General features: G+C 38.5%; 1 protein-coding gene across 5 annotated transcripts in view; it reads left to right on the top strand.

Moving 5' to 3' along the window:
* The window catches only part of Eml5 (EMAP like 5), a 114,606-nt gene that overhangs the window by 35,988 nt on the left and 55,068 nt on the right, over positions 1 to 23,550 (top strand). For all 5 annotated transcript variants that reach the window (XR_015045253.1, XM_085830612.1, XM_085830611.1 and 2 more), the window contains exons 9-17: positions 1,198 to 1,454; positions 5,413 to 5,625; positions 7,428 to 7,595; positions 8,186 to 8,292; positions 8,688 to 8,806; positions 10,055 to 10,241; positions 13,129 to 13,234; positions 16,634 to 16,727; positions 17,859 to 17,959. Coding sequence is in view for 4 of the 5 variants with exons in the window: in XM_085830612.1 (XP_085686738.1) it covers positions 1,198 to 1,454; positions 5,413 to 5,625; positions 7,428 to 7,595; positions 8,186 to 8,292; positions 8,688 to 8,806; positions 10,055 to 10,241; positions 13,129 to 13,234; positions 16,634 to 16,727; positions 17,859 to 17,959 (1,352 nt within the window). In the remaining variant the exon portion in view is untranslated. The remainder of the gene's footprint in view (positions 1 to 1,197; positions 1,455 to 5,412; positions 5,626 to 7,427; positions 7,596 to 8,185; positions 8,293 to 8,687; positions 8,807 to 10,054; positions 10,242 to 13,128; positions 13,235 to 16,633; positions 16,728 to 17,858; positions 17,960 to 23,550) is intronic.

Genomic DNA, 23,550 nt, shown 5'->3' with positions numbered 1-23,550 from the left:
AATTCAAGTGCTTAGGAGGTAGAAGCAGAAGATTGGAAGTTTGAGGCCAGCCTGGGATACATAATGAGACTGCCAAAAAAAAAAGAGAAACATTTGAAATAAAATTCACTAGTGGGGAAAAAATGAATAAAAACAACCTAGGTGGTTCTATAAAGATAGATATTGACATAACTGCCAAAGTGCTGCATTCTTTCATACTTTGCTTCCAAATGCCAGATTGCACATTTGCTCATTATAAAAATGTGTTTGAAAAGTATGCTGTTAAGCCGGGCGTGGTGATGCACGCCTTTAATCCCAGCACTTGGGAGGCAGAGGCAGGTGGATTTCTGAGATTGAGGCCAGCCTGGTCTACAGAGTTCCAGGACAGCCAGGGTTACACAGAGAAACCCTGTCTCGAAAAAACAAGAACAACAAAGTTCTTTGTAAATACTCAATTTGTGAAATATTCTTAAACAGCATACTTTTCTTTTTTCTTTTTTTTTTTTTTTTTTTTTTTTGGTTTTTCAAGACAGGGTTTTTCTGTGTAACCCTGACTGTCCTGGAACTCACTTTGTAGACCAGGCTGGCCTCGAACTCAGAAATCCACCTGCCTCTGCCTCCCAAGTGCTGGGATTAAAGGTGTGTGCCACCACTGTCTGGCTACAAAGAACTTGTATCACTAAAAAATATGGCTAAATCTTTTATTATATGAATACAGAAATTTAGTAGGGAGCTGTAGGGTACTTAAAAATATGGTTATTTATGCACTGAAGTTTAGCATTTTTCTCTTCTACTTTTCTTTTCAGTGCTGGGATTCAAATCTAGGACTTGATGCTGGGCAAGTGCTCTGCCACCACATAATGCATCGTCCATTTATTTTTTTTTCTGTTTATTTCTGGTCAGCAAAATAATTATTCCCAAGCAGATACTACTTACCTTACTTACATGTATGTCACAGTTTGTACATGATGGAGCCTCTGTGTTTAGAGAAATTTTGAAAACAATTGTTTTGTGACCTTTGCTCAGTTGTAAATTATATTTGATTAAAGGTAGAGTAATCTGAGCTAGTACAGGCACCATGGTCTTTTCTATAAGTATCTTTAGAGTTCTTTCCCACCCGAATATTGAGTTGTAATTGACCTCAAAATTCTATATGTTTAAAATAGGCAATGTGATATTTTTTTAAAATTTGAGATAGGGTCTCTTTTCTTTTTACAGAGACATGACTGAAGTTGTACATATTAAAGACAGGAAAGAAGCAATCCATGAGCTAAAATATTCACCAGATGGCACGTACCTTGCTGTTGGCTGCAATGACAGCTCAGTTGACATCTATGGAGTTGCTCAGCGTTATAAAAAGGTCGGTGAATGTGTCGGCTCCCTTAGCTTCATCACTCACTTGGACTGGTCTTCAGATAGTCGATACTTACAGACAAACGATGGCAGTGGAAAGCGACTTCTCTACAAGATGCCAGGTAAACTTTACCAGCTCATTGCATATAGAGCCTGGACGGTTTCTTTTAATCGCTGTAGTATTTCAATTTTCAGTAACAGTAAGTTGTAAGTTATATTTGATTATAGGTAGAGTAATCTGAGCTAGTTCAGGCACCATGGTCTCTTCTATAAGTATCTTTAGAGTTCTTTCCCACCAGAATATCTAGTTGTAATTGACCTCAAAATTCTATATGTTTAAAATATGCAATGTGATATTTTTTAAAATTTGAGATAGGGTCTCATTATGTTTTCTGGCTAGACTGGGACTGGCTATGTAGACCATGCTGGCCTCAAATTTAGTGCTGGGATTACAGGCAAGTGCCACATGCCCAACTCTTTGTGAGTTTTTTTTTAATGTACATATATTGAACATTATAAAATAAAAATTATCACAATTACAGCGATTGTGGCATACCTGTTACCCACTACAGTGAAGTAGAAACATTCAAGATCTTTCTCAGCAGATTTTAAACACACCCTGAGTAATACAGTATGACTGATAACAGTTACTGTGCTGTACATTCAGAAAGGCCACTCAAGGGCTGGAGAGATGGCTCAGCGGTTAAGAGCACTGACTGCTCTGCCAGAAGACCTGGGTTCAATTCCCAGCAACCACATGGTGGCTCACAACCGTCTGTAATGAGATCTGATGCCCTCTTCTGGCAGGTTTGAAGATAGCGACAGTGTACTCACATACATAAAATAAATAAATCTTAAAAAAGAAAGAAAAGAAAGAAAAGGAAGGAAGAAAGGAAGGAAGGAAGGAAAAGAAAGGCCACTCAGAACTCATCCCTGCACACTGGAACTTGGTGCCCTGGACAACATTTTCCCATCACAGTGCCCCTCCCAGGTCCTGGAAACCAGCAGCCTCTAAACCATTCTTTTTTTTTTTTTTTTTTTTTTTAAAAACTATTTTTATTTTATGTGTCTGGGTATATACAGTGCCCTTGAAGCTACTGGATTTCCTTTTTTTATTATTATTTATTTATTTATTTTATTAGGTAATTTCCTCAATTACATTTCCAATGCTATCCAAAAAGTTCCCAATACACTCCCCCCCCCCAGTCCCCCACCCCTTGGCCCTGGCATTCCCCTGTACTGGGGCATATAAAGTTGGCAAGTCCAATGGGCCTCTCTTTCCAGTGATGGCCTACTAGGCCATCTTTTGATACAAATGCAGCTAGAGACAAGAGCTCTGGGGTACTGGTTAGTTCATAATAATGATCCACCTATGGGGTTGCAGTTCCCTTTAGCTCCTTGGGTACTTTCTCTAGCTCCTCCATTGGGGGCCCTGTGATCCATCCAATAGCTGACTGTGAGCATCCACTTCTGTGTTTGCTAGGCCCCGGCATTGTCTCATAAGAGACAGCTATATCTGGGTCCTTTCAGCAAAATCTTGCTAGTGTATGCAATGATGTCAGCGTTTGGAAGCTGATTATGGGATGGATCCCTGGATATGGCAGTCTTTAGATGGTCCATCCTTTCTTCACAGCTCCAAACTTTATCTCTGTAACTCTTTCCATGGGTGTTTTGTTCCCAATTCCAAGAAGGGGCACAGTGTCCACACTTTGGTCTTGGTTCTTCTTGAGTTTCATGCGTTTAACAAATTGTATCTTATATCTTGGGTATCCTAAGTTTTTGGGCTAATATCCACTTATCAGTGAGTACATATTGTGTGAGTTCCTTTGTGAATATGTTACCTCACTCAGAATGATGCCCTCCAGATCCATCCATTTGCCTAGGAATTTCATAAATTCATTCCTTTTAATAGCTGAGTAGTACTCCATTGTGTAAATGTACCACATTTTCTGTATCCATTCCTCTGTTGAAGGGCATCTGGGTTCTTTCCAGCTTCTGGCTATTATAAATAAGGCTGCTATGAACATAGTGGAGCATATGTCCTTCTTACCGGTTGGAACATCTTCTGGTTATATGCCCAGGAGAGGTATTGCTGGATCCTCTGGTAGTATTATGTCCAATTTTCTGAGGAACCGCCAAACTGATTTCCAGAGTGGTTGTACCAGCTTGCAATCCCACCAACAATGAAGGAGTGTTCCTCTTTCTCCACGTCCTCGCCAGCATCTGCTGTCACCTGAATTTTTGATCTTAGCCATTCTGACTGGTGTGAGGTGGAATTTCAGGGTTGTTTTGATTTGCATTTCCCTGATGATTAAGGATGTTGAACATTTTTTCAGGTGCTTCTCTGCCATTCGGTATTCCTCAGGTGAGAATTCTTTGTTCAGTTCTGAGCCCCATTTTTTAACGGGGTTATTTGATTTTCTGGAGTCCACCTTCTTGAGTTCCTTATATATATTGGATATTAGTCCCCTATCTGATTTAGGATAGGTAAAGATCCTTTCCCAATCTGTTGGTGGTCTTTTTGTCTTATTGACGGTGTCTTTTGCCTTGCAGAAGCTTTGCAACTTTATGAGATCCCATTTATCGATTCTCGATCTTACAGCGCAAGCCTTTGCTGTTCTATTCAGGAATTTTTCCCCTGTACCCATATCTTCGAGGCTTTTCCCTACTTTCTCCTCTATAAGTTTCAGTGTCTCTGGTTTTATGTGGAGTTCCTTAATCCACTTAGATTTGACCTTGGTACAAGGAGATAGGAATGGCTCAATTTGCATTCTTCTACATGATAACCGCCAGTTGTGCCAACACCATTTGCTGAAAATGCTGTCTTTTTTCCACTGGATGGTTTTTGCTCCCTTGTCAAAGATCAAGTGACCATAGGTATGTGGGTTGATCTCAGGGTCTTCAATTCTGTTCCATTGGTCTACTTGTCTGTCGTTATACCAGTACCATGCAGTTTTTATCACAATTGCTCTGTAGTAGAGCTTTAGGTCAGGCATGGTGATTCCTCCAGAGGTTCTTTTATCCTTGAGAAGAGTTTTTGCTATTCTTAATTAAAACCCCACACCTCTCAAATGACCTTCCACACCTCTTTCTAATGTGATGCTTTGTAAATTAATCACTCTTATAAGAACTAATTTGATAAGACTGCTTGCATAAGACAGTCCAAGTATTGTCCCCAATTGCATTGACGATTTATAATGAAGATTTACTGAATCCTGAGGGCCTCTTACATAGTATATCACTGTCCACTGATAATTCCATTTTAGACCTTTTTTAGTGTTTCTCTGATTTGCCCCTTTGTTGGAGCCTTTGCCCTTTCTTCCTTCCCTTCCTCCCTGCCTCTCTGTCCTCCCCTCCTTCCCTTCCACTCCTCTTTGACTCTCAAGTCTTCCCTCCCTTCCTCTATTCCCTCCCTCCCTTCCTTTTTTTCCTTCCTTCTTTGTGTGATTATTGAACACATTACAGAAAAGACCAACGCCAATGCCATCAATAGACATGTTAGATTTCTTCTCTGTTCCCACGTTCTCCTCTGATGGAGCAGCAGATGTCAGGGAGTAGTCTTCTCAGTGTTGTCCTGAGGATGAGGGCCTTGGAGATGGAGGCGAGCTCAGACATGAGGCGTTCCAGAAGGGAGGGCCTTGATCACCTCAGTGCAGCCTTCGCTTCCTCAGAACCAAGCATCCAACCACCTCTGAAGAAATACATCCTTTGCTTTTCTTATAACTCACCCAGGTGTCACTACTCTATATCGTGAATTTAGTGAGTTTCAGTTCTGTTTTCCATATGAATGAGCCTGCTGAATTGACACTATGTTCAAACTCTCTTAATGTTAGTAACATTTACATTTTTTTATTAATCATTCCATTCATTTACATCTCAAATGATATCCCACTTCCCGGTTATCCCTCTACCAACCCCCACCCCATATCACCCTCCTCCTCCCCTTTGCCTGTTCTAATCCACACTTAACTGTATGTTCATGTATTCTTCTTTAACTTAGGTGTAAGGTATAAAGGTTTATATTTGAGTGAAAATAATCGAGTGGAGTAATTTCTTAACTGAAAACTCTTTTACTTTTAGGAGGAAAGGAGGTGACAAGCAAAGAAGAAATAAAAGGCATGCACTGGGCTTCCTGGACATGCGTTGCAGGCCTTGAAGTCAATGGAATTTGGCCCAAGTATTCTGATATCAATGATATAAACTCAGTCGATGGCAATTATGTTGGCCAGGTTTTAGTTACAGCTGATGACTACGGAGTTGTAAAATTATTCCGATACCCATGTTTGAGAAAAGGTATCTTTTCTCCTAATATTTTAACTAATCCTCTCATGAAAGATACTGTGTTTCTACCTCATCTAAATAAATTATACCAGTTAATATTTTAGAGTATATAGTAACTGATGAAGGATTTTATTTTGCCAATTCAAAAATTATTGTCCTGTTACATTTATTTTTTTGGCATGAAATTTTTACCAAAAGTTATTCTTGAATTCATATAATATATGCAGTAGTGATTTATCATCTGACTTGTTAATAAAGGCACTGCACACATATTAAAGTGCAGCTTAGCAGCAGTGTTTATGAACACAGTGGCAGTAGCTTGACCCAACCAAGTATGTAGTGAACTTGTCACCCTGAAGGATTGGGTTTTGACAGCAGCCCAAGCTAGCATTGATATTGTGCGTCTGCACTGTTAGTGAGCTCGAGATCCTGCCAGTAAATTATATATACTCAAGCCCATTTTAAGTCAATGTATTTTGAAGTATTGTCTCACAAAAGTTGCTCAGGTAGGCCTTGAACTTGTGATTTTCCCACCTTAACCTTCTTAGGAGCCAGGTGTGAACCAGCACACCTACCACCTGACAGTTTGTTTTTCTGTTTCTTCATTTTTTTATTTAATTAAAATATAATTACACAATTTCCTTTTCTCTTTTCTTCTCACACCTCTCATGACCCCCCTTTCAAATTGCACACACACACACACACATATTTACAATGTATCTGCAAATAAATATATAAATACAAAAGACAGTTCAGCGTTGCTTTTTTGTTTTTTGTTTGTTTTTCTGGCTGACCTCTTGGGGTTGGATAGGATTTAGGGTGCCCATCTCTGAGGAAGACTGATTCTCCTTCTCTCATAGTTTGTAATTGCCTGTAACTCTTTTAGCAGTAAGACCACATTCAATCCCACCCCCACCATCTATGTTAGCATGCCGACTAATGGCATTGTTCAGGTCTTGTTTTAGCAGCCATTTTGTTGAGACTTCATGGGTGAAGCTTTTCTACCATCTAGAAGATTCAATCTTGCAGAAGACTTGCCGGGTTCTTACAGTTCTTTTATAACATTCCCCAAGCCTTGGGTGTCAGGATTTTGTTGTAGATGTAACAGTTGGGACGGGCTCCCCACATTTTGATGCAATAAAGAATCTTTGATGAGGATTAGGAGGTACACTTATCTGTGGGTGTAAGGATAAGTAACTAGATATCAGTTAGGAGTCTAGCTGAGGGAAGTGGCACTAGTAGGTTCTCATCTGACATCTGTGACCTCGGGAGCCGTGGGTGGTTGGGTAGGTTTTCGGTACTAGTCATGATTCCTCTCCTGGTGAGCAGGCCTTGAGTCCAGTTATACAGCTGTTGGTTACACCTTTAGGGATTATCTTCCTGCGATGATCATTGCTGTAGTTCTCAGGTGTCATTGCTGGGGGACTGTTGAGCTGGCTTCCCGTGGAAGCCTGTATAGCACCTCCTGGTATCATGAAAGCTGGTCATCAGGAAGGTAGCTTTTAAGGCACATCTAACTATTCTTCCAAGCCCTGTGTCCAAAGTACATAGGGTCTTCAGCAATAGGAACTCCTCACAGTTTTTGTAGTTCCTACTAAACTGTATTGTAAAATAAGTAAAAGAAATATTTATACCCCTCAGTTCATTCATTTCTTCTTTTAACTAGTTTTAAGATCATTTTCCCATCTGGTCATACTCCGTGTTGTGATGTTATAATAGTTTGGATATAGTAGTTGTTTTTAAGGTGGTGTGTGTGTATGTGTGTGTGTGTGTGTGTTGCTTTTTATTAATTTAAAGATATCCTTTTGTTACAGGGGCCAAGTTTAGAAAATACATCGGCCATTCAGCTCATGTAACTAACGTCAGATGGTCACATGATTATCAGTGGGTTATTTCTATTGGTGGAGCAGATCACTCTGTCTTTCAGTGGAAATTTATTCCTGAGAGAAAATTAAAAGATGCTCTTCACATAGCACCCCAAGGTAAGCGTAAACAGCTCCCCCATCCATAGTTCCAAGCTAGCAGATTTACCATCGAAGCTTCTTACTAGCAGAAATTTCCTGTTAGAATATGTCTATCTTTAAAGTCAGGTATCACGGAGGGTGCGATACGAAGAATTTGGGTGGAAATTTAACTTGTCAAAGGAGTGAAATACTTCTGCTAGCAAAACCAACAGTGTTTTCATCTTGAAGATATGGGTTCTCAGGTTTTTATATGCTTTAAAAATCAAGAAAATATCAACTCATCTGTTGTATGTAGTAATTTTAGCTGTTTTTCATGTTGATTATAAGTTATATTCAATTATATCTGCACACAGACACTTAGTGTAGCATCTATTGGGGAGACAGTGGGGGGATTTAAAGGAGCTATCGAGTTTCAGTGATTGGACTGGTAGATAATCTGTAGTACAGTTTACTGACATCAGTGTCATTTGACTAGGTCATTTCATTTAACTATTTTATGGCTTGTTTCCTTGTCAGGCTGACAGTCATCTCTTAATCCTTAATTTGACACTGTTGTTTTGAAAGTAAATCTTTTAAACAAATGATGTTTGTCTTACAAACATTTACAGAGAGTCTGGCTGAGTCCAACAGTGATGAATCAGATTCAGATCTGTCTGATGTTCCAGAACTGGATTCCGAGGTTGAGCAAGAGACACAGCTTACTTACCACCGGCAGGTAATGTCCTGTTAACCTATGATGTCGGCCCCCAAAGTCCAACCTCTTCATCTTGATTTCTGCTACTATTATCTATTGTGAATTTCTATGGCTTTAATGTCTCCAATATTGGAAAGCTCTTTCAGTTTCCCCCTTTGAACACCATAGCACACTTACATAAAATGTTCTTTTATATTAAATTGTTGATGTAGTAAGGAAGCTTATGTTCTATTTGCCTGTAGACTTTTGTCACAGGAGACTACCACACCCCCTTTAATGTTTCCTCATGACTCATAGAAAGCTCTCGGAGCATCAAATTCCAAGTATTCTCTTATCAGTACATGAAAGTTATATTAAGTATATGAGCATCTTTATTAGTACTTACATTAATCCCTATTTCTATGTATATTTTTAAGGTTTACAAAGAAGATCTACCTCAACTTAAAGAACAATGCAAAGAGAAGCAGAAAAATGCTACTTCTAAACGAAGAGAACGCACTCCAGGAACTAGTATTCGATTGCACTTTATTCATGGGTATAAAATACTATATTTCATTTGTGTGTTTGAATTTGAGTTTGCACTTAATACCCTTTGCCTGAGGGTTTAGGATTTAACGTTTAGCCTATTGTTACTAGGTTCTGGAATCCTTTAGAGCACATAATGTATAGGCCTCACATGTCAGCTGTGCAGCAACAAGTTTCTACTCTTAGCAAGCACACATTTTCTCACCACACTGGTAATACTTTCTAAGAATTTGAAAAGAAGTTATTTATGAAAAGTATTTCCAGGGCTAGAGAGATGGCTTAGTGCTTAGGAAGGCTTGCTGCTCTTCTATGGGCCCTGAGTTCCATTCCTAAAACCTACATCAGGTGGCCTCCAAGAGCACCTACACACATATGACAGACACCTCATACACACACAAGTAAAATTTATCTTTAAAAAAGTATTTTCCTTTTAGTGTTAAAATAGGTGGCATTTTTGTTCCATTGTGTTGTGTGAATTGGACTTATTTGAAGCACAATGCAAGTTTGTCATTGATGGGATTGTATTAACCATTTGAAGATTTGTGTGTTCTAACTGCTTGCTTACGGTTACTGTTGGAACATGTGTTACATCGTCACAGTTCAACAATGCATAACAAAGTGCTGTTGGAAGCCCTCCTCTCTCTTTTCTTGCTCCCCCCTGCCCTAAGTGTCATTCCCTTACCCTATAAGTAATATTTACTTCCAGAAATATCTGAATACAAATATATATTCTTTCCTTATCTGATTGTGTATAAAAGAAGCGGGTTTTACTTTGTAGAATACAAATGTAATAGTGTTTTTGCAATTATTAGACTACCACAGATGCCTTTTTTTGGACCTGATTTTTTTTTCCCCACTCAGTACCTTAGCCTAGATTTAGCTATCTGTAATCTGAGAAGCTCATAACAATATGTATATTTTAAGAAGCTGGTATTTTTTTTAAAGATTTATTTATTTATTATATGTAAGTACACTGTAGCTGTCTTCAGACACTCCAGGAGAGGGCGCCAGATCTCGTTATGGATGGTTGTGAGCCACCATGTGGTTGCTGGGATTTGAACTCTGGACCTTCGGAAGAGCAGTCGGGTGCTCTTACCCACTGAGCCATCTCGCTAGCCCGAAGCTGGTATTTTTTAATTGTTCAGTTTCTTTAAGAATGAAAATTAAATGATCCAAATGATACCTACGTCTCTGCGCGTTAGATGTTGATCAGATGAAATATTAAAATGTGTTGTGCATGGTTTGTTTTTTGCATTAGTTACAGAGGTTATGACTGTCGAAGTAATCTTTTCTACACTCAAATTGGTGAAATTGTGTACCATGTGGCAGCAGTGGGTGTCATATATAATAGACAACAGAACACACAGCGGTTTTACTTGGGTCATGATGATGATATTCTGTGTTTGGCTATTCATCCTTTGAAAGACTATGTGGCAACAGGCCAGGTGAGTTCCCTTAAAGACCATGTGACAGTAAGTCAGATAGAAAACCTTTTCAAAAACTAATTTTGAGACTTATTTTTATTTGTATGTGTATAGATGTCTTGCCTGCATATATTTCTGTGCATCATGTGCATTCAGTATCCATGGAGGCTAGAAAGGGGTATAAGATACCCTGGAACTAGAATTAAAGGTGACTGTGAGCCACAGAGTGGGTGCTGGGAATTAAACCTGGGTCATTTGGCAGAACAGTCAGTGCTCTTAACTGTTTAGCCATTTCTCCAGCCCCTAAACCTGTTTTCTTTAGTTTGAGTCGCTAAAGCAATGTAAGTAATTACTTAACAAAAAGCTCTGTGAAGATACAGAATGACTATGTCTTTATTTTTCAAGTGCAATACCTACCTACCCAGTTTGCAATTGCATAGGTTCTGACATTTTATAAAGGATAACTCTCTCTATGGGTATTCATAAAGAAGGAGGCAATTTTTTTTATTTTTGGTTTTGGTTTTTGGTTTTTTTTGAGACAGGGTTTCTCTGTATAGCCCTGGCTGTCCTGGAACTCACTTTGTAGGCCAGGCTGGTCTCGAACTCAGAAATCCGCATGCCTCTCCCTCCCGTGTGTTAGGATTAAAGGCGTGCGCCACCACACCCAGCAGAAGGAGGCAATATTGTCTGTAGATTCTTAGTGTATTTAAGAATTGTACTAGATTCTTAATCTTTGTTTATTTTACTTTTATCCCAACCTATGAAAATAGTTAATACCCAAAGGCAAACATGACAAGCAGCCATGGAATGAAATCTTTAAAACCACAAGTCAAAATAAGTTGATAATCTGCAGTGTTTTGTCACAGTGATAGAACACTGACTGATGTGTGCCTGTATCCGAGATGAGATGCCCCAAGCCTGCTTCTCTGGTGCTATGTACTCTTAGCCAGGTTTAATTTGGTGTTTGAATCCAAGTACCTTCATTTCTTGTCTGAGTTAAATTCTGTGCCTGTTTCCCAATCTTTATAATAAGGATACAATTGGTACCTAACTTAAGGAATTATAATGGCTGTTAAATAAACCAGACTTTGTAAGGGCTGTGGAACAGCATCTGTCAGGTAAATAATTTCTCAGTGAATGTTAGTCCCTGGCATCCGTCACCACTTCAGATGAGATGTTTGAAGTGATCAGCACATAATGGAAAATGTAGGTATTGAATGTGTACAAAAAACCAGAGAGGCTTGGGAGACTTTGTGGATTTAATTCTTGAAATGGAAAGAAACTTGTTTCAGGCAAAAAATGTAGAAAAAAAGAGCCTGGTTATTTAAAGGGGGAATTTTGAAGGGTTTATATTTAAATAACAGATCACAAAACAGTGATAAAAAATGAAGGAAACTGGACGATTAGGCAGGAGTCATGCTGTAAAACTGTCAGGTAAAAATTAAAGATCACTAGGAATGGTTAGATGGATTGGCTGGATTAGTACTGTCTCTGTTATACCTTTATAGTAAAAAGTCTCAAGACTAAAACTAAACATAATTGATTTCTGCCATTGTTTCTCAGGAGCTATATAGTACTGATATATGTATCTTTATAGTTAAGAACATAGTTCTAAAACAATAATGGAAAATTGTAGATTACTGTGTGTAAGTGAGCATCATAAACCACATGTTAGTCTCATGTCTGTTGCTTTGGCTCTAACACACACATTTGATGGCCCTTCAGATCCAAACTAAAGTGCCAAGTTAAAGACATGGAGTAAGGGGTAAGAGGGAGTGTTTGGAGTTTCTTCCAGTAGGGTGAATGTGTTCAAAAGTGTATTATACACATGTGAAAATGGTATGACCCCACTATTTTTGATAATATACACGAATAAAACAGTGTACTAATGATGTGGAAAAATATTAATGTCAGAGTGCTGTTGTCCACTTTGGTCTCATATACATGCTTAGTACTTGGACCCTTTCTGAATTTTTGATTATATCGGTTTTCTAATTTAGAATAATTTTGATTGCTTCTCTTTATCTAAGACTTTCTGAATTCACAGCTCTATTTTGTATTATCTGTTTTATGAAGTCTTTTCTTGAAAGCTGTTTTATTCTCATGTGGCCATATGTTCTTATTTGAAATGTCCTGTTTTTCTAAATGTCCTAATATGCAAAGTGCTCATCACAGTAACTGCCAACAATAGGTTCTTAGTAATCATCTAATTTCATTTTTAATGAATTATAGAAGGAGAAGGGGTTTTATATATATATATATTTATATATATTTGTTGTTGTTGTTTTTTTGGTTTTTTTTTGTCTTGGGTATTCAACACGGGGCTGCATATATACTAATTATGTGCCTGCACCAGTAAGCCACAATCACAGTCCCCATTATTAACATTTTTAGACTGTTTTCAGTTAGCAATATAATGGGTGCTAAATATATATAAGTAAAATGGTGACGTTTTATTTTCATAAGCTTGTATCATTTTCCTTAGTTATCTCTTCACTCTGCTCTCTTCTATCCCTCTTAAAATTTGAAGACAGGAAATACCATGCTTATTACCTGTTTTTTGTTTGATAAGTTTCTTTTTCTTTTTTGTAACAAATAGTTTTTTTTTCCTTTTTTTTTTTTAATTAGGTATTTTCCTCAATTACATTTCCAATGCTATCCAAAAAGTCCCCAATACACTCCCCCCCCAGTCCCCCACCCACCCACCCCCACCCCTTGGCCCTGGCATTCCCCTGTACTGGGGCATATAAAGTTGGCAAGTCCAATGGGCCTCTCTTTCCAGTGATGGCCGACTAGGCCAGTTTGATAAGTTTCTATGACAAATAAAGATTATATAAGTATTTTGTTTCCTTTTAACAGATATAAAAATAATTGTTTATTAAGACTTTTACAATTATATCTTTATCAGGTAGGTAGAGATCCCTCAATTCACGTATGGGACACAGAAACCATTAAACCATTGTCTATATTAAAGGGCTACCACCAATATGGCATCTGTGCTGTTGATTTCTCAGGTAAGACTATCTCAATAAGAATGATCAAAATGCAGCGGGAATATAATATTTAAATCCGTGTTACCTAAGCTTGCCAGTTAGCTATGGTTTCACAGATTTATCAAGTGTGCAGACTGTTGTAATCAAACACAATGATGAAACTTGGTTTTCTGGCTTGTTTATAGTTATAATGTAATGACTATAACCATAAGTCTTTATAATATCAGCATATAAATGGTTTTCTGTAAAACACCTAAAACTATCAAAGGTGCTCCTGTAATTTTACTGCCCCCTTGAGTAAACATTTATATCGATCTTCTATAGCTTCAAAGTAAACTTTGAAAATGTTTAGGGTGAATAAGAATGCTCTTTAGGGGGCTGGAGAGATGACTCAGTGGTTAAGAGCACTGACTAATCTTCCAGAGGTCCTGAGTTCAATACCCAGCCACCACATGGTGGCTCACAACCATCTGTTGTAATGGGATGTTATGGGATCTGATGCCCTCTTCTGGTGTGTCTGAAGACCGCATACTCATATGCATAAAATAAATAAATCTTTTTTAAAATTTTTTTATTTTATTTTATTTGTTTGATCAGGTATTTTCTTCATTTACATTTCCAATGCTATCCCAAAAGTCCCCCATACCTTCCCCCCACTTCCCTACCCACCCACTCCCACTTCTTGGCCCTGGTGTTCCCCTGTACTGGGGCATATAAAGTTTGCAAGACCAATGGGCCTCTCTTCCCAATGATGGCTGACTAGGCCATCTTCTGATACATATGCAGCTAGAGACACGAGCTCCAGGGGGTACTGGTTAGTTCATAGTGTTGCTCCACCTATAGGGTTGCAGACCCCTTCAGCTCCTTGGGTGCTTTCTCTAGCTCCTCCATTGTGGGCCCTGTGTTCCATCCTATAGATGACTGTGAGCATCCACTTCTGTATTTGCTAGGCCCTGGCATAGTCTCACAAGAGACAGCTATATCAGGGTGCTTTCAGCAAAATCTTGCTAGTGTATGCAGTGGTGTCAGCGTTTGGAGGCTGATTATGGGATGGATCCCCGGGTATGGCAGTCTCCAGATGGTCCATCCTTTCGTCTCAGCTTCAAACTTTGTCTCTGTAACTCCTTCCATGGGTGTTTTGTTCCCAATTCTAAGAAGGGGCAAAGTGTCCACATTTTGGTCTTCGTTCTTCTTGAGTTTCATGTGTTTTGCAGATTGTATCTTGGATATTCTAAGTTTCTGGGCTAAAATCCACTTATCAGTGAGTACAGATCATTTGAGTTCTTTTGTGATTGGGTTACCTCACTCAGGATGATGCCCTCCAGGTCCATCCATTTGCCTAGGAATTTCAGTGTACTCATATGCATAAAGTAAATAAATCTTAAAAAAAATTCTTTTAGGTGTCTATATTAACTAGCAGTTTTAGTGAATCTTACAATTTCAGTTCAGTTCATGCTGACAGTTTAGCAACTGCAGATATACCTGCAGTAAAAACTGCTGTGTGGATTGGGAGAAAATGTCATTATTGAAGATGTATATGTCATGAATTAGTGGTTTTGCTGCCCTAACCAAAGTCAGTTATTCATAAATGAGATTTGGGGGAAAGCATATATACACATGTATACTCAAGAGTATTAGTTGTCAAGAAACAAGAAAATGGAAAGCAGACTGCAAGGGTCAACAATAAAAGCATCAGTGGTAGCACTGAACAACTGACTAAGGTTTGCAAAAGTGAGGCAGAGTGGAAAAGGTTCTCTCACATTGTGACCCTTATAACCTGTAGACACTTGCACTTCCGTCACTGTCACAGTGGTCATTGGCTTCAATATTTAATATAGCCATTACTTGTTGTTTGCTAGCAGTAACAACTGAAACTTGATCTTCACTAAAAGCAGCCATGGTAGTGACAGCATATTGTAAAATAGAGCATTTCCTTTGATGAACTTCAGTCACTGAGTTTTTATATCGCAATAAAGTTCTTACAGTGAATTTAGTTGAAATAGACACATTTCCCATTCCTTTCTTGATTTTCTCATTTAACTAATACAGATTTGAGGTTTGTTTTAATTGACCGACTGTTTATATTGATGGGATGTAGGGTGATTAATGTGGGTAGCACCAGCAGTGGATGCCAAGGCTTTACATACACCAAGCAAGTGCTCTACCACTGAGCTATCCCCCAGGCCCTAGTGTACAAACATGTATTGAGTAATACCACACAGGATATTTAGGATACCCATCATTTGATACATGTACCATTTCCTCCTTCCTTCTTGCCAATCTACTGAATACATAAGGTAACTTGAGTGTGATAATGATTCAAAAACTCATTGGAATTCCCAACTTGAAAGATGGCTCTGTGGCTAAAATCACTTGCTCCATGAGTCTGACAACCTGAGTTCAGTCCCTAGTGTGCATATAAAGGTAGATGGAGAGAACCAACTTCATAGAGTGTCCTCTACACACACACACACACACACACACACACACACACGCGCGCACACTCACACACATTTAAATTAAAGAAACCAGTATCCTCATTCTCTTCTAAATTCTGGTTCTTTTCATGGATGGATGTATACTGTCTAACATTTATCATTACTTTTTAAAGTTTTCAGTATAGTGCTCTAGCGTATTAGCCTATTTTCTGTTGCTATAAATAATACCTTATGGTGGGTACTAATAAAAACAGACCTGGTTAACTCACAGGTATGGATACTAAAAGTTCAAGTCAAGTGGCTCCATTGGTTCTGTTTGTGGTGAGAGTTTCCTTGTCTGTGTCACAATGTGACAGACAGCATCATGGCAGGAGTAAGTGCAAACAGAAGAGATAGCATGGTGAGACAGGAAGCCAGAGAAATTTAAGGGTCTAACTTGCTTTTATCATAACAACCATTACAATAGAGCTAAATCTTCTTGAGAGAGCATTATAACTTTCTTTTTATTTATTTATTCACATCCCAAATGCTGCCAACTCCTGGTCCCCCTGCCCCAGAGTCCCTCTTTCCATCCCTCCTCCCCCTCTCCTCTGAGAAGGTAGTGCCCCCCCCCCCGATATCCCCCACCCTGGCACATCAAGTCTCTGCAGAATTATGTGCATCCTTTCCCACTTCATCCAGACAAGGTAGCCCCGTTGGGCAACGGATTCCACAGTCAGGCTACAGCTTTAAGGACAACCCCATCCCCTCTAGTATTATACCATTCTTAGGGCAGAGTATCCAACACCTTAGTCCCCTCACACCAGGCCCATCTCTTAACTACTTCACCAGTTTAAATCACCCTGGGGGCCAAGCATCCATCATGCAAAAGAGACTTGGGGTGGAGGTCCTATTCAAACGAGAGCGTGTGGCTCTAGAAAACACACTAGATGAATTTGACTTAATGAAATTAAATCAGAGTCTCATCTTTTTGGTGTCACAGCTGATGGGAAACGCCTGGCTTCAGTTGGAATAGATGACAGCCACACCATTGTATTGTGGGACTGGAAGAAAGGGGAGAAACTTTCAGTGACAAGGTAGGAAGAACACTTACCATGTTGGCAAAACACTAATGTTACCGTGTACTTCACTGTTTTGAAATCAAACTAGTATGTGAGGTTTTTTTGTTTTGTTTTGTTTTTCTTGGTTTTTTTTGTTGTTTTTTGTAATTATCAGCTTTTATTACCATTAAATAAATATAATCAAAATAAAGATAAATTATTTTATTATTTCTTTGTAGGTTTAGCCTTTGTGAACCTGTTTTTAATTTGCCTATAATAGGACATTGGAAATTACTGTTTCAATTTGCCATTCTCAAAGAATGACTTGCACTGAAAGCTGTTATATAGCAGCTGGGAAGCGTGGTTCAATGCTCGCATGTGTAACTGAAAAATGACGCACATATTGTGTGCTTTGTATATATGTATGTTTTTCTAATAGTTTCTTCATTTCTATGTTTTCTAAAATGAGCATGATATATTTTATAATAAAATATTAACAGTGCTTTGAAGGGGGGGTAGTTAACAGTGCCAGAAACTATATTTTAAGTTTATTTCATCAAGTTGAAATGCTAAAGCATTTAAAAATATGAATGCTTTTTATAGAGTGTATAGATGATGTCCAAGGACTTAATAGTTTCAAAGGAACTTTGAAAGTCTGGTAAGATAGCTCAGTGAGCAAAGGCACCAAGTGTAACCTTAGTTTGATCACCAGGGCCTACAGTGTGGTAGAAGGAGAGAAATAATCCCTACAGGTTGTCCCTGACATCTTACACACAGAATGTGGCATGAGTGCCTCTCCCCTGAAGTAAGTGAATGTAATAAAAGGAATATGGAAGGACATGTTAAGTTGTAATGAATTACTATTTCAAAAATTTTAAACTCTTGTTACACACAACATTCCACACAGCATTTTCTGTCCACAATCCAGCGGGGCTCATGGCTACTGTCTAACTGAAGTTCTATTTTCACAGTTTCTACTGTCTGGAGAGTCTGCTGAGCAGAGTTAACATATTTAAATACTGACAAATGCACAAATGAATGATTTCACAGCCTGAATGTCAGATACCAGCAGGAAACAATGATCCAGTAGGCAGAGGACTCCAGATAGGATGTGAGTTGTACTGGGATGGATTATCTTTAGAGCTAAAACATTTTGGTTTGTTTCAGAGGCAGTAAAGATAAGATTTTTGTTGTGAAAATGAACCCCTATGTGCCTGATAAACTAATTACAGCTGGGATTAAACACATGAAATTTTGGCGTAGAGCAGGTAAGGAAATGTTTCTCTTTGCTCCTTTGAAATTCTAGAAAGCATTATCTTTAAAATAATTTAGCTAAGTACAGTGTGGTATGCTGGACTGGATCTTGGGATAGACAAGGAAAATTTTTAGAAAAACTGAAATCTGAATGAGGCCTGAGGATCAATTAAGGGCACTGTGTAGATGATGTTGGTGTCTTAGTCTTGATAAAGGGATAGTGCTGTTAAGATGCTAACTTTAAGGGAAACTGGATAGAGGACTGCAGAAACACTACACCTTTATATTTGTTTGAAATAAGAGGTTTTAAAAAAGTAAATAGTAGGTAGCTGGAGAGGTGGCTTGTGATTGAGAGCCCCTGCTCTTCTACGGACCCAAGTTTAATTCCGGGCACCCACATGGCCACTTACTGGTAGGGGATCCAATGCCCTCTACTGGACCTGGTGGGCACTGCATGCATGAGGTTCGCACAGGTGTATGTATACATGCAGGAAAAAACAAAGTGGAAACTTGTCACAGACTCCTTTCAACTAAAAAGAAGAGGAGGAAGAAGAAGGAGAAAGGGGAGGAGGAAGAGGAGAAGGAGGAGGAAGAGAGGCAGGAGGAAGAAGAGAAGGAGGAGGAAGAGGAAGAGGAGGAGGAGAAAAAGAACGTGAGAAGTACATACTTTTAAAAAAAGATGTGCAGTTGCTGGGTAATTGTGGCATGGCTCCCATCTTTAATACCAACACTCAGGAGGCAGAGGCAAGCAGATCTTTGGGAGTTCAAGGTCAGCCTGGTCTACAAAGCTAGTCCAGGATAGCTAGGACTAATACACAAAGAAACTCTGTCTCGAAAACAAGCACACACACACACAAACACAAACACACACTTCAATTTAGTAATACTTTTCCTTAGGTTTTTCTATCTAATAGCCCTGAAACTGAATCATAAGGAGGTAAATGTTAAGGTTTGGTGTGTATTTTCAGTCTATCTCATTTTCAGAAGTCAGATTCACAGAGTTCATTAGGTAAGTGAACATAATTATCTATTTCTTTAAACTAAGTATCACCTAACCCCTTAAATTAATAGTTTTAGGCTTTATTGAAGGAAATACCTTAAGGATGAGGCAAAAATGGATTCTCATGCCACTCTAACTCAGGTCTAGACTTTAGGAATTCCAAGTTATGAGTTACCAATCTCTCCCTGCATTTTTGAATTCTACTCCATGAAGTGTTACAGGCAGAGAGCCACTGGCCCACTCTCCTGAAAATGAACACCTCCAACCTCCTGATTGCTTTTAGGCTTGCATTTTTTAAAGCCTCAGTCATCACTACTGTAACACTGTCTGCTTTACTCCGTTCTTCTATCTACTGAATGTCTCCTACAGTGGGGCTCCACGGAAGCAGAGCTTTGTCATCTGTTTCGCCCTTAGCTCTATTTTCTGTGCCATGACTAGTGTGTGGCATATGTTTCTTAAGTAAAGGAATGGATGAGCTCAGTTGGAAAAATATGCAGATGATATCAATACATGATGCATAGTCAAGATAATGTGAAAATTGATCAAACTCATCAACACTAATGCATTTAAATTAAAACTGCAGTAAAATTCAGTTGGTATTTCATGTTCCTAGTAAGATAGCATCTAGTGGTAAACCAGGGGCTGTTTTCACTGTTAGCAGATGTGTAAGCTGCTGTATTAACTCTGGAGAATTGATGGAAAGAAGTATTGATGTGTATCTTATTTATACACTGTCCCGTTCCCCCAGTACCTTAGAGCAGCTTCTAGTCATGCCCTGAGAAACCTGTACACTTGCAGAGAAGCCCTTATAAACCTGTGTAAAGGAAGGTACTTTTAATAACAAAAACTTAGAAGCAATTTTAAAACTCAGTAATAGGAAAATTAGTAACTATAGGTTGTTTATATAAGGAGAGAATAGAGTTCTGAAAATCAGATTTCTAAAAGATAGATCAATATGTATATAACTGACAAAATCTTGGGGATATCAGCAGATTGCAGAATGATGGGCATGAACTATCAGTTGTTTGTGTGTGGGTTTTTTTTTTTTATAGCAGATATATAAGTGGTCATTGTATTGGTCTTTTTTCCCAATTTTTATTACTTTATTTACATTCCCATCATTGCCCACCCCCCAGTTCCTCATCCCATTCCTTCTACCCCTTGCCTACGAGAAGGTGCTTCCCCAGCCCCACCAGATATCCTCCTTCCCTGGGGCCTCAGGTCTCTCAAGGATTAAGCACATCTTCTCCATCTTCTCCCACCAAGCCTGACCAGGCAGATCTCTACTGTATTTGTGTCAGGGGCCTTAGTCTGGCCCTTGTATGCTCCTGGTTGGTGGCTCAGTCTCTGGGAGCTCCCTGGGGTCTAGGTAAGTTGAGACTGCTAGTCTTCCTATGGGATTTCTTTCCCCTTCAGCTTCTTCAATCCATCCCCTATTCAATCATAGGGGTCAGTTCAATGGTTAGGTGTTAGAATCTGCTTCTGTCTCAGTCAGTTGCTGGTAGGGCCTCTCAGGGAACAGCCATACCAGTCTGTAAGCACATCATAGCATCAGTAATAGTGTCAGGCCTTGGTGCCCTCCCATGATATGGATCCTGGGTTGGGCCATTTGTAGTTCTTGTCATACAGATCTTTCACTTTCTTGGTGTGAGTTACCTCAAGATATTTTATATATTTGTGGCTATTGTGAATGGTGTTATTTCCTTAATTTCTTTCTCAGCCTGTTTATCATTTGTTAATTTTATATTCTACTACTTTGCTGAAGTTATTTACCAACTGCAAGAGTTCTCTGGTGGAATTTTGGGGTTCACTTATATATACTATCATATCATCTGCAAATAGTGATACTTTGACTTCTTTTTTTCCAACTTGTATCCCCTTGATCTCCTTTTGTTGTCTAATTGCTCTAGCTAGAATTTTGAGTACTATATTGAATAGATAGGGAGAGATATAGCAACCTTGTCTTGTCCTGGATTTTAGTGGGATTGCTTCAAGTTTCTCTCTATTTAGTTTGATGTTAGCTACTCGTTTGCTGTTTATTGCTTTTATCATGTTTAGGTATGGGCCTTGAATTCCTGATCTTTCCAAGACTTTTAACATGAAGGGGTGTTGTATTTTGTCCAAGGCTTTTCCAGCATCTAATGAGGTGATTTTTCCTTGAGTTTGTTTATATAGTGGATTACATTGATGGATTTCCGTATATTGAACCATCCCTGTATCCCTGGGATGAAGCCGACTTGATTGTGATGAATGATGGTTTTAATGTGTTCTTGGATTCAGTTTGTGAGAACTTTATTGAGTATTTTTACATCAATATTCATAAGGGAAATTGGTCTGATAGTCTCTTTGTTGAGTCTTTGTTTGGTTTATTTATCAGAGTAACTATGGCTTCATAGAATGAATTAGGTAGCGTTCCTTCTGTTTCTACTTCTTAGAATAGTTTGAGGAGTATTAAAGGTCTGCTAAATTTTGCACTACAACCATCTGGCCCTGGGCTTTTTTTTTTTTTTTTTTTTTTTTTTTTTTTTTTTTTTTTTTTGGTTGGGAGGTTTTGGTGACTATTTCTGTTTTGTTAGGGATTATGGGACTGTTTAGACAGTTTACCTGATCCTTATTTAACTTTGGTGTGTGGTATCTGTCTAGAAAAATCATCCATTTCATCTAGATTTCACAGTTTTATAGAGTATAGGCTTTTGTAGTAGTTTCTGGTGATTTTTAAAATTTCCTCAGTTTCTGTTGTTCTCTTTCTATTTTCATTTCTGATTTTGTTAAACTGTCTCTGTGCCCTCTAGTTAGTTTGGCTAAAGGTTTATCTATTTTGTTGATTTTCTCAAAGAACCAGCTCTTTTGTTTGTTTGTTTGTTTGTTTGTTTATTCTTTGTATAATTCTCTTTGTTTCTACCTGGTTGATTTCAGCTCAGAGTTTGACTATTTCCTGCATCTACTTCTCTTGGGTGCCTTTGCTTCTTTCTGTTCTAGAGCTTTCAGGTGTGCTGTTAAATTGCTTATATAGGATCTCTCCAATTTCTTTATGAAAGCACTTAGTGCTATAAATTTTCTACTTAACACTGCTTTCATTGTGTCCCATAAGTTTGGATATGATGTGTCTTTATTTTCATTGAATTCTATAAAGTCCCTGATTTCTTTCTTTCTTTATTTCTTTTTGACCAAGTTATCATTAAACAGAGAGTCGTTCAGTTTCCATTAGTATGTGAGCACTCTGTTATTTTTGTTGTCACTGATGTCCAACCTTAGTCCATTGTGACCTGATTGAATGCATGGGTTTATTTAAGTCTTCTTGTGTTTGTTGAGGCTTGTTTTATTATATATATGGTCAGTTTAGGAGAAGGTTCCATGAGGTGCCAAGAAGAAGGTGTATTCTCTTGTTTTGGGGTGAAATGTTCTGTAGATATCTGTTAAGTCCATTTGGTTCATAACTTCTATTAGTTTCACTGTGTCTCTGTTGAGTTTCTGTTTCAATGACCTGTCCTTTGGTGTGAGTAGGGTGTTGAAGTTCCCACTATTATTGTGTGAGGTTCAATGTGTGATGTGTGTTTTGAGCTTTAGCAATGTTTCTTTGCCTTTGTTGTTGTTGGTGGTGGTGGTGGTGTTTTGTTTGTTTGGTTTGGTTTGGTTTTTCGAGACATAGCCCTGGCTGTCCTGGAACTCACTCTGTAAACCAGGCTGTCATTGAACTCAGAAATTCACCTGTCTCAGTCTCCCAAGTGCTAGGATTAAAGGCGTGTGCCACCACTGCCCAGCTAATAATGTTTCTTTTATGAATGTGGGTCTCCTTGCATTTGAGGCATAGATGTTCATAATTGTGACTTCTTCTTGGTGGAATTTTCCTTTGAAGTATATAAAGTGTTCTTCTCCATCTCATTTGATAACTTTTGGTTGAAAGTCTATTTTACTGGGTATTAGAATGGTAACTCCAGCTTGTTTCTTGGGACCATTTGCTTGGAAAGCTTTTTTCATCCTTTTACTCTGAAGTAGTGTCTGTCTCTGTCACTGAGGTACGTTTCTTGTATGCAGCAAAATGCTGGATCCTGTTTATGTATCCAGTCAGTTAGCCTGTGTCTTTTTATTGGAGAGTTGAATCCATTGATGTTGAGAGATATTAAAGACAGATGATTATTAGTTCCTGTTATTTTTGTTGCTGGAGGTAGTATTATGTATGATTCTCTTCTTTTGGTTTTATTGGGTAATGTTTAATTTCTTTTGTTTTCTTGGATGTAATTATCCTCCTTGTGTTGGAGATTTTGTTCCAGTATCCTCTGTAGGACTAGAGTAGTAGGAAGATATTGTTTAAATTTGGTTTTGCCATGGTATATCTTGGTTTCACCATCTATGGTGATTGAGAGTTTTGCTGGGTATGGTATCCTGGGCTGCTATTTATATTTTCTTAGATGACATCTGTCCAGGATCTTCTGGTCCTTAAGAGTTTCTGTTGAGAAGACAGGTATAATTTTGATGGGTCTGCCTTTACATGTTACTTGGCTTTTTCCCTTTGCATCTTTTAATATTCTTTTTATTTTCTGCATATTTAGCGTTTTTGCTATTATGTGGTAGAAGGATTTTCTTTTCTGGTCCAATCTATTTGAT

This window comes from Mus caroli, unplaced genomic scaffold, assembly GCF_978045245.1.
Source record: "Mus caroli unplaced genomic scaffold, Mus_caroli_1 scaffold_14, whole genome shotgun sequence".
NCBI lineage: Eukaryota > Metazoa > Chordata > Mammalia > Rodentia > Muridae > Mus > Mus caroli.
The sequence above is the reverse complement of the archived record's forward strand: the minus strand, read 5'-3'. Positions and strand labels throughout refer to the sequence as shown.